We start from the raw sequence: 12,154 nt of genomic DNA on the forward strand, positions 1-12,154 counted from the left end.
GTTTTTCACAACAACAATATACAAATGTATGCGGTCACAAACTTTTACATGTGGTAATATACAATTAAAAAGTAAATAAAATATAAAAATATAATAATCTAACTTTTCATATGTTCATGTCGCATTATTTTTCACGTTCTAATTAAAAAAAAACCAAAAGAAAAGAAAAAGGAATTTGGCTTTGTGGACCAAGTTCCATGTCATGTGACTTAGACCGATTAGATCCTTATAATCGGAGCACTTTATTAAATAGAGTAACAATTGTGACTAGCACAGAACTTGAACGTGAAACGCAGAAAATCAACTCGAAAAAAAAAAAGTAATTGAAACAAGTGGGGCAATCATCATTGAGTAATCGAGTGCCATTCAAAAATCTAATTCATAAAATAATTAATAAAAACAAAAAGAGAGAGCTGCAAATCTAATCCATAATTAAATTGATTAATAAGGGCTACAGTAACGAGAAATTAACTTATCAAATTTACTAAATTGATGCAATTCAATCTTATTGTTGTAGTTATATTAAGGATTTTTTTTCTAATATTACGTTTTTTAAACTATTTCCAAAAATATGTTCACCAAACTATTTTCAAGAATAATATTTGGAAAATAGTGAGTCAAATATTTATAGATTGGATTGGATTGAGTTAAGGTAATTTTTAGACGAAACTTAAGTTTTGGAGTTGTAAATTTATTCAACCCAAACAATTCTTATTGAATGATAAACCGGATTGAGTTGGTTCGAGTTATTCGAATCACTTCAAAGTATTATGTATATAAAAAAAAAGTAAATGATAATATCTTAAATAATTAATTTATATATTGTCTAATATTGAATAAAAGTTTATAAGTCTGTTTTTATTTATGCTATAAAAAAAATAAATGATAATATCTTAAATAATTAATTTATATATTGTCTAATATTGAATAAAAGTTTATAAGTCTGTTTTTATTTATGCTAGTAAGAAACATTTGCATCCCATGTGAAATTTCATGGTTTTATTTTATAATGATAAAAATATAAAGTTTAAGTAAATAGTTAAATTTTATGATATATTTTTACTCTTTTTATCCCTCCAAATTTACATCCTTATTCTCTCTCTTTGTTGCTTACGCGCTATAGTAAATCTCATCACACCTATTGATATTAAATTTTTTCATAAATAAAATACAGCTAGCAAATAAACAAGTAATACATGTTTTTCTTTCAAAAGAAAAAAAAAAACTTAATACATCTCTCTAAATTTTCACCTTTCTTCCTTCTTAAAAGTTACAATGCATCAAAGGAAAGAAAAATTTACTTTGAGATCTTATTTGAGTCCCAAAAAGAAGATAATGACCAAAATCCCACGTGCCTCATGGGTTACATAACTTGTTTTAGACCTCAACTTAAGGATATGGGTTAGTTAAAAAAAAAAAGGTTACATTATAAATTAAATTAAATTGATTCAAATCTATGATCGATGACGGGAACATTTAAATCACTAAAAAATAAATAATCGACGACGGATGAAGCGGTAGAGGGCATTGATGAGACGATGGTAGTGGGTTCTCTAAGGGGTTGAACAACAGCGAATTAGGTAAATTTTCTGTAGATCAGTTCGACGGTGAAGTCATAATCGAGAGCAGCAGACAATTAGAGGGGAGAGAGCGAGTAGAGAGAAAAAACTATCATGGATGAATTTTTGTTTGTTGATGGAAATTTAGAGAAAGAGATGAGATGAATTTGATTAAATAGTGGAAGAAATAAGAGAGGGATTTATAAGGTTTTAAGGGTGAGACTTTGAGAGTTTTGTAATAAAATTAAACCTCATGTTCTTTCTTACCTGTGAGGCATTTTTAAAACCAAAGTGGTGGTGGAGATCAATGATGATGGAGTTGTTCTTGCCGCTTGGGTATGTGTTGGGGGAATCTTATTGTTGTATGGTACACATGTAACGCGGCACCTATTCTTGTTGGCATTTCAAATTCTGACATAGAATGTCATAATTAGTAGGTTGTCGTTCTTCTTGATGGGGTTGGTGGAGCCAAAACAATAGAAGAAAAATAATTGAGGAATGAAATTGTAGAATTTACTACACGAGCTAGTTAGTTCGAGGGGACAGTATTGAGACGCTGCGACAATTAAAAAGAAAAATAGAAGAGGCGCATGCAATTACCAAATTGACCGTTGAGACGCTGAGGGTAGCGCCTCAACGCTACAACAATATTATAAATTCCCTCTTTCGTTTTTAGGTTTTTTCTTTATCAATTGTATTGTTGCACATTTGAGGGGTGGCCATAACGTATATATGCATGTTTTCAGTGGGTGCTGAGGCAGTATTTGACAAAGATACAAAGATGAGATCTCAGGATTGTAGTGCATCATCGACAACCAGTTCTTGAGGGTATTTGGTCGAGTTTTTCATTCCTGTATTCTTAGGATTCTATTGTTGTAGTTCCTAGAAGCTATGTGGCTTTTGGTGAGAGCTCTAGATTTAAGAGATTGTATTGTCCATTGTATTTATTCCAGAATCATGGTAGAACACATTGTCAGCCTAATTGGAGTGAACCAGTATAAATTCTCTGTGTCGTTTGTGTGCTTTTCTTATTACCTCTTATTATTACAGTTGATTGTGTTTTCACTAAACAACTGTGGAAGCTAGAGAAAAGTTCTGGTAAGTAATTTTTCCAACAAATTTCATCGTCAACAAAGGGCATTGATTCATTGTTAATGAGGATTCTGTGCACCGTTTTTTCTTTCAAAGGAGAATGTGACTGACGTCTATCCTCATTATCATGCATGTTTGTCGCTACATCCACATTCGTACATGCATCTCGAATTTAATTCACAGTCTTCTAACATAATATGGTATATAGATTGAGCCACACTTATCTAAATTTAAGATTTTAATCCATAAATTAATTAGTTCAAAGTTTTAATTTAAGTTTCATCTAAATAAATTTGATGTTTACAAATGGTTAAAATCAAAATTTTCATTCAAAGAGATCCCCAACCAGCTCCCAGTGCCCACTCCCCATACCTAATCCAGCACCTGCAAGAATCACGTTGGTCTTTGTTTTACCCAATAAATTATTCAGATACGAATCTTGAATAATGCAACCAACACACATCAATCGTTAAAAAAATGATGAATCCAAACAGCTAAATGCTTTGTTTTTGCTATAAGAATAATGCAGCCTCACTTTTCCATTTCTTCAAGCTCCAAATTTTCTTCATTTCAACCCAAAAGAGACTTCAAAATTATGGGTTCCATCTCACAGACCGACGTTAAACCCCACGCTGTGTGTGTCTCGTACCCAGCGCAAGGCCATATCAACCCTATGCTCAAGTTGGCAAAGCTTCTCCACCACAGAGGCTTTCACATAACTTTTGTCAACACCGAGTACAACCACAGGCGGCTACTCAAGTCGAGAGGCCCGAACTCGCTCGATGGCTTGCTTGACTTTCAGTTCCGAACCATCCCCGACGGGCTCCCGTTCTCGGATGCCAATTCAACGCAAGATATTCCTGCACTTTGCCAATCTACCACCAAGAATTGCTTAGCCCCATTGTGTGACCTTATTTCTCAGCTGAACTCAAGTGATGCTCCGCCAGTTAGCTGTGTTGTTGGGGATGTGGTCATGTCCTTCTCTGCTGTGGCTGCTAAGGAGTTTAAAATCCCGCATGCTCTATTTTGGACAGCCAGTGGTTGTGGCTACTATGGCTACTTGAAATATAGGGATCTTATAAAGCAGGGAATGGTGCCACTTAAAGGTATGATTTAGGTAATTGGTTAAAAGTAAGAGAATTAATTAAAGATTTAGTCACTTTTAACCTTTAAGATTTCCTCTCCATAGTTTAAAATTATAACGAGTTGGAGTTTGGTCTAAAATTTATTATGATTTTCCATGAAAAAATCTATTAAGATATAATGGGGTTCCTTACATATGTAGATCAATAAATTGTGCCACGGACCATATAATGCATTTTTAAACTAGGTTAAAGTATAAAAAATACTCGTAAACTTTGTCATTTGTTTCAAAAATATCCTTTACATTTCATAAACATTTCAAAAATACTCTCTGAGCAAATTACATTTGTTAATATTTGGGCATGTTAAGGATCTCACGTAGAAAAGAGAGAAGACCTAACAATGGTCGTTTATAATAGATATGGGCTACTCCTGTAATTTGCTAATTGGTTTTGAGATGGAACCCGTGAATATTAATATCCTGACCATTTTAATCTTTAAACTACGAGTAATAAATCATTATGTTATGAAAATTGATACTTCGCGTTGAAACAATGGATGTACAAAAAGCTTGTATATTTGACTAAATTGTTACAAATTTTAGACTACAAGAACTAAATTGTTATCTATGTATAGGGATTAAATCATTAATTCCAAAAAGTACCGTGGTCAGAAATGTATTTTATCACCTGCCTATTGTTTTTAAATAAAAAAATTCTTGAATTTGAGATATAAAATATTTACTTTTGGCCTCCTTACATTTGTAAACAGATGGGAGCTATTTAACAAATGGGTATTTGGAGAACACCATCAAATGGACTCAAGGAATGAAAGAGATACGTTTGAGGGATCTCCCTAGCATCATTAGAACAACAGATCCAGATGATATCGTGCTAAATTTTATCAATCAAGAAATTAACAGATCTCTAGAAGCTTCTGCAATAATATTTAACACATATGATGCACTTGAACGAGATGTTTTGGATGCTCTTTCCTCCATTATTCCTCCTCTTTACACTATTGGCCCACTCCACTTGCTTGTTAACCAAATAGAGGATGAAAATCTAAGAGCCATTGAGTCAAATCTGTGGGCTGAGGAATCAGAATGCATTGAGTGGCTGAATTCAAAGGAACCCAATTCTGTGGTTTATGTAAATTTTGGGAGCATCACAGTGATGACAGCTGAGCAACTGACTGAATTTGCATGGGGATTGGCAAACAGTGAGAAGCCATTCCTGTGGATCACAAGGCCTGATATAGTTGTGGGAGATTCAGCCATTTTGCCACCTGAATTTGTGACACAAACCAAAGATAGAAGCATGATTGGGAGCTGGTGCTCTCAAGAACAAGTGTTGAACCATCCATCTGTCGGAGGGTTTTTGACACACAGTGGATGGAATTCAACCATGGAGAGCATATGTGCTGGAGTGGCCATGATCTCGTGGCCTTTCTTTGCAGAACAACAGACGAATTGTCGTTATTGTTGCAGTGAATGGGGCATTGCGATGGAAATTGATAACAATGTGAAGAGAAATGAAGTTGAGGACCTTGTGAGAGAGTTGATGGATGGAGAGAAGGGGAAGAAGATGAAGGAGAATATAATGGAATTGAAGAGTAAGGCAGAAGAAGCTTATAAACCTGGTGGGTCTGCTAGCAAGCAGGTGGATAAACTGATTACTGAAGTTCTTCTATCAAATAAGAAGATGATGTAATTGAAAAATATAGAGGTTTGTGTACTTTGTTACTATTTGATGATATTTATGCAATAAATTCTCACTACAATATAAATATGGATTTCAATATGACACTTAAAAATATCATGAATAGATTATTGCCAGCAAATATGATAGTTAACAAAAAAAAAAAAAAAAAAACTGTTATTAATAGGTTAACAATGGCAGCTAAATAATATCACAAAATGATCTTCAATAATAATTAATAAACGTCACGAAAATTTATTTCATGGTTGTTTATAATTATCAATAAAATAATAGAAAATTTTGTACATCTATCAATAAAAAATTTAATAACAATGGTATATAATCGTCGTGAAATCTTTTATAACAACATTTTATAAGCGTCAGAAAAATGTAATAACAACTATTTATAACCGTCATAAAAACTTTTATAATAACCTCTCGATCCTCTAGTGGCCAGGCCAGCTTTTGTCCCAATGTTATTAGACCTTCTTCAGATAGGAGACGGACAAGATCGAGTTTTTAAGCAAGGGAGCCTCTTTGGTCCTCACCTTCTAGTCTTGGGGCTCTTCGATAGGAAGCTCGCTTATGCAAGTTTGATCTTCCCTTGGAGGCCAGCGAGGACGATCGACATTCTACTCCACTTATGAATTTTAGAGGAGGGTGCAAGCAGCATCTTGGGCAATATTCTGGAGCATATTGTGGTTCCGACGTAGGGTGTTAGCATCCTGGCCATCAACTTTCTCTTACATGGGTTGTCTAAGTGCGCTCAACTCCTCAAATCAGTGCACTCAGATTTTGGATTTTAGATGCATGTTGCCTTAGATAACCCGATAACAATGGCTCACATCCTCTATTGGGCCTCTGATCTTGGGCCGGTTGGGAAGCCACCGAATTTTTGGAGTTGAGATGTCATGATAACAATAGCTCTCATCCTCCATTGGGCCTTTAATCTTGGGCTGGTTGAGAAGCCACCGAATTTTTGGAGTTGAGATGTCATGTGCCTTTCGATTCTATCGTGGCATTCACTTGTGCCTCGCTTCCCGAGTGGAGATGCATGTCATTACCCGTTTATAGAAAGTGTCCTTTCACTTATCGAAAATTTTGTTACGCCCATTTTTAAAGGACTGTCACGTACATCTTTGTCTCTTAGCTTAAGTTTTACCTACGTACACACGGAAATCGAGCACCAGTGTGGTGCTTTACCTAATGCAGTTTGATACCTAAGTTAGAACTTTAGTTGAGAGCAAATTGGTATTAAGCAAGTAAAGTAAGGAAGCAGTGATCTCGAGAAGAGAGTCTACTTAGGTGTGAGTGTGTGTCAAATTCTCATAATTAGTTGTTGGGGAATTTCGACTTACTTGGATTAGGAGAAGGAATGTTGAGAGGAGGTGATACGGAGACAAAGGGTGGAATGTTGCGCTGGGGGTCGTGGGGACTAGCAACATTCTTTCCACTTTGTCATCTACTGGCGGGTGCGACAATGTCCCAGGTAATCCTCTAAAAGAATATTGCGGTTTGGACAAAGGGTGTTAGCACCTTAGTCTCATTGGCCGTCTTTAGCTCGTATAGATAGCCCAAGTGTGCTCGGATCTGAGCTCGGTGCGCTCACTTCCAGTTAACCCGATCCATGTGGCTCAAATGGAGCTTGGACGCAACAACACCTTAGGCTTACTCAATAAAAATAAATAAATAAATAAATATTTATACATATAGAGAGAGAGACACACACGGACAAGAAAATAAAAAATTATAATACTTCATATTTATTATTACTTCTTTTTAGTACTATTTATTATCATTTCTTTGGCATAGATACTTTATGGATATAATTCTTTGAAGAAAATATCGCTTACCATGTAAATTTACAAAATATAAGAATGAGATACTTTTAAATGAATATTATATACATATATATTATAGGTTAAACTACACTTTTGTTTGTGTAATTTAAGTTTTTTTTTTCACTTTAATCCCTTTACTTTCAATTTTAATTGCTTTATTTTAGTCTATATACTTTCAAAATGTTTGTTTTGATCCCTATATTTTTTAAAACTGACAATTTTTTCTTATTAACTTTATTTTTAATCTCATTTTTTCTATGACAATGTCAACACAACACTATATTCAATATACTTTTTGAAATGTAACAATGACTTTATATTAAGGAGTTTCTTTAAGTATAGAATTCGTGTTAAAACTTTTGAAAATATGGAACAAAATGGTCACTTTTTAAATGTACATAGACCAAAACGAATATTTTAAAAGTACATTAACTAAAATAAACAAGGATAAAAGTACAGGGACCCAAAGTAAACCTTTCGAAAATACAAAGACCATAATGAAACGAAACTTAAAGTCCAGAAACCAAAATAGTATTTTAACTTGTATTTATATAATCCATGGATGTAATTTTTAGACGAAATATGCCTTTTGTAATATATAATTAATAACATATATGTAGGAATATTTGAACTCCAGCGAGATAGGCGAGACGGCTGTCACAATCGCACTTTATCGGGATTCACAAAGCGATTGTGTGGCACTTGCTTCAGCCCACAAGCAAGTCAACCTACTAGAAATCGGATAGCCAGTGGTATAATGGCTATGTGTCGCAACCTCCATCCCGCTTTCGTGAAAATTGTTTTGGAATCGGGGTTAGAGAAAAAGGTTTTGAAAAACATTTGAAAGCATTTTGGAAAGCTTTTTGTATAGCTTGAGTGCAAGAAAATAAATTAGCGGCAAGAAAAAAATACAACACAAGGTAGAAAGGTGACTAGGTGTATCCATATAGTACATTTTGGACCATCTTGCCTCTGACTGGCATGAATATGCAAAGTGGCGAGGTGTCACTCGCCACAAAAAATACAAGAAAAAGTAAACAACAATATGCAAAATTAAATACAAAGCATAAAAGTATATGGGAAGAGGTTGTTATTGACATGCGGCCACAAACAATAGGTCTTTGACGGGCATGACCATGGAGCGCTCATGTTACCAAACCAAATGACTAATTTATTAAATTAAATAAATTATTTAATATATGATAAAAGTATTTTAAAAGTTGAGACGGGAATCCGCTCAAGTTTGGAGACTTAGAATTTGTTCGGGAGTGATTTTGGCATGACAAAATCACTTTTGCCATTGTAAAAATTACTTCCGTTTCTATTGATCATGTTTGACAAATAATTAAAATTATTGATTTTAGGAAAACATAAAATCATTTTAAATTAATTTTTAAGGCATCATTGGTGATTTTGAAAAATCAATTATTCTTAAATCTTTTTTTTTAAATCACTCATTCTATCATTACTCTCAAATACACCTTTAGAAAGAGGAACTGGAAAGGTCAAAGCGAATGCCTTGAGTTAGTTGGTTTTAATTATTTCATTACGCTCAACTTCCTTCCATTAACCCTATGTTTGAAGTTTGGAAAAATGTGCAGATTCCGAATATTTTCTTGCGACTTTTTTTTTATCATTTCAAAAAAAGTTGATACACTAGGCGGCTGCGTAAAAACTATTCTCTCTTTTCCGTCATTTTTACATATATAAAAAAAATATTGTGATATTTCATTTCTAACAGCTTTTTCAAATTTATCATTTTTTATATATCGAAATGGACGATTCGATGGTTTATAGTCGAAAAGAATAGTCACAAGAGGTTTTTCAAACCAGAAGAGAGATTTTTCTTTTTTATCTATTTCTAATTTAGAATTTTCTTTATTTCCATCCGGAGGGTAAGAAGTTTCATAAACAGGTCTTTTTATATTTTGATAGCGTGTCCTTTTAAAGTGGAATTCATACTCATCAGATTCAAGCCTACTGTTGGTTTTTTTTTTGGGTTTTTTTTTTCTATTCTTCCGGACGTAAAGGTCATTGTTTTGGTTTTAATTAATTATTCCACATTAAATTAATTTCAAGATAAAATAATATTTTACAATCAATTATTGCATGATTCCACCCACCAAGCATATCCTCATAGGCAATATATGGACAAAAAGAATCCTACCTGCTCTCTTGTCAGAGGGCTCTATTTTAATTATATGAATAATTCATTGATTAAAATTTGAATTTAAAATGTATAAATTATTATTACTACAATGTACGTCAATTTTTACCATTGATAAACTATTACAAAAAGAGAAGAAAATCTTGGAGTTTGGTGACTTTGATGCTGATTCAGGATATTAAATTGGATATGCAATCGATATTCTCATCAACGCTTTCATATATAATTCTATGAGTTTGACATTTGATATTAAAGATGAATCAATTTTTCTATTTTATGGTAGAAATATGAGTGAGTATTTAAAGATGTCAACAAAATATCATTTATATAGGCATAATATTAATAACAATATTTTTTGTTAAATGTATTAAAATATTTATTTATTAATTTAAATAATTTTATAATGTTTTCAATTTATGACATTTTACCAAATATTTTTATAAAATTAACATGTCGACCCACCCGATCAAAAGGTTGCTATGATGAGCAAGAATCAAGGAATTTGGAAATGGTGAACATTGTGTCTTGTAGGCTAAGCCAGTTATTGGTCACAGCTGGTAGTGCATGAAACCCAAGGCATGAAAACGTCAGAAATTTTCATAAAAGCCAAATTACTTTATAGATTTGGGGGTATAAAAGTATGTTATGGAAAGCAATTTAGACCAATTTTGGTTTTTTTTTTTTAAAGAAAAGAGAGGGAAAATGAAGAAAAACATTGACAACTTTTATGGGTAAAATTACCTACTAAATTTATCCAAGTGAAGTTAAGAAAGGGATATGGATCGTGTCACTTGAGTTTAAAGCTCAGGTACGATCAGGCCAGCCAATTAATTCAGACTCGATCGAGTCGGTCGACTTAAGAAGACTCCTTCTATAAATAGGAGAAGAAAAACTTAATTAAGACGTAGGGTAGGTTCTCATAACTCCACTTTTGCTATTTTTCAATTGAATTCTTTGTTGACTTAGGCATTGAAGTATGTTGGGCTTAGCATCATACCTGTTTATAATTTTCTCTTATGTGTAGGTGTTCGTCAGAACTCTCGTTACCGTAATACAGATTCACATTCCTACATCAATAATGACATTAAAAGATATCTTGTTTCTTGTTTCTTGTTTTTCGTTTTCTCTTTTTCTCTTTTTTTATTCAAGAAAAATTGAATTGTGTTTAGTAATCTTTGTTGGGATGATGAAGCCAAAATAGAAGACTATTGTCCTATGAAGAAAAAATTTTCAATACTATTGCTAATTCTTACCAGGATTATGATATTTCTTCCTATAAATTATATATCTATTTTGTTAGAGTTTTGTTTGGTTAATAATCCAAAAAAAATTGAGTAGTTGTAGGCAGTGTGTAAATAGATGGATTTGTATCTCATAGGTTTAGTGAGAGTATTTTAATTGTGTAATATGAGGTAGCTATTGTTAAGGGTACTTAATTAGAAGCAAGGTAGTCATTGTGGTAATATCTTGAGTGAAAGGTTCAATATTTCTTCCGTTCTTAATAATTAAATTTCTGCAGCAATTATTTTCATAATTCAATTTTGATAAAGATAACAGTTCTTACAATTTCTGCAAACTTACATAGATGTCCATCTAAATCTTTTTTTTTTCCTTTTTTTAAGAGAAACATAAAAAAATCTCCATCTTTAAATTTTCCCTAACAGCTTGATACAGAGGCGAAGCTGCTGGCAACCCATAAAAGGAAAATGGAGCTTTTATTGGAGTAGCGCTCTCGCTTTCGGTTAGATCTTGCTCTCGCTCTCGACGATCGGATATCGCTCTCGCTCAAGGATAGGAAGTTAATAATCGGATGACGAGTAAGAGAGGTGGAGAGCCGGAGGGAGTGAGAGAGGAGATGTTGTGTGACCTTTGGAGAGAGAGGAGGTTCGAGGAGGAGAGAGGAGGTGTGAGGAAGAGATAAGAACATTAAACCAATAAAATCCTATTTTGAGAGAGAGAAAATGTGTCAATCAAATTAATTGAGTTTTTTTTTTTTTGGTGTTTTTGAGAAAAAATCTAAAAGAATGAGAGAGAAGAAAATAAAAATTTGGAGAGAGGAAGAAGAATGATGGCTTTTTTAAAATATGGAAAAAGAGGGAGAGAACTAGAGATAAGGGATAGTGAAAGTAATTTAGTATTTAAGATGATGTCAACCAAGATTAGAAAACATAACATAGAATTATTTGAAAAAATTGGGTAAAAAATAATACTGTCTCGCTAAGAAGGATTGGGTCAGAACCCATACTATTATACCTTTACAAATTTTTTTGGGGCTATGGTTATGACTGTCAAAGGGTCAATTTAATATACTTCCATCCAAACTTTTCATATACTAATTAAAGTAAAAGTTTTTCTCTCAAAAAAAAATAAATAAATAAAAGTTTGTGAAACCATTTTTTCTTTTTTCGTACATAGATTGTAATAAGATATATTTTTTAAACTTAATTAATTAGAAATTTTAAATAAAGGGTATCATACGAGTCATATGTTGAAAATTAAACATGTATTATTCTAGATACATTATGCATTCCTAGATACATGATACATGTACATGAATTAGTACATTCATGTATTTAATTTTTAAGATGAGTTAATTGTGTGTTCATGTATATATAGATTCATAGGATGGAGTTTATAGATCTAGATCTTTCCATGAAGTACTATTAAATAGGATGATCATTTGTAGTGTGTGGAGAAAGAAAAACAAAAGAA

General features: G+C 32.9%; 1 protein-coding gene across 1 annotated transcript; it reads left to right on the forward strand.

Annotated features, from left to right (window-relative positions):
- The first annotated feature begins 3,126 nt into the window (after positions 1–3,126).
- LOC111012166 (7-deoxyloganetin glucosyltransferase) lies at positions 3,127–5,522 on the forward strand. The gene is made up of 2 exons (XM_022286219.2): positions 3,127–3,757; positions 4,506–5,522. Exons 1-2 carry the CDS (start codon positions 3,175–3,177, stop codon positions 5,444–5,446), a joined length of 1,524 nt encoding a protein of 507 aa, XP_022141911.2. The 5' UTR covers positions 3,127–3,174; the 3' UTR covers positions 5,447–5,522.
- The last annotated feature ends 6,632 nt before the right edge of the window (positions 5,523–12,154 follow it).

This window comes from Momordica charantia (genome assembly GCF_013281855.1).
Source record: "Momordica charantia cultivar OHB3-1 chromosome 4 unlocalized genomic scaffold, Mcharantia_2.0 BLBB01000004.1, whole genome shotgun sequence".
NCBI classification, from domain to species: domain Eukaryota; kingdom Viridiplantae; phylum Streptophyta; class Magnoliopsida; order Cucurbitales; family Cucurbitaceae; genus Momordica; species Momordica charantia.

Coding starts and splice junctions, on each gene's coding strand:
- LOC111012166 (XM_022286219.2), top strand. CDS start 3,175: ATGCAGCCTCACTTTTCCATTTCTTCAAGCTCCAAATTTTCTTCATTT. Junction 3,758..4,505: donor GGGAATGGTGCCACTTAAAG/GTATGATTTAGG, acceptor ATTTGTAAACAG/ATGGGAGCTATTTAACAAAT.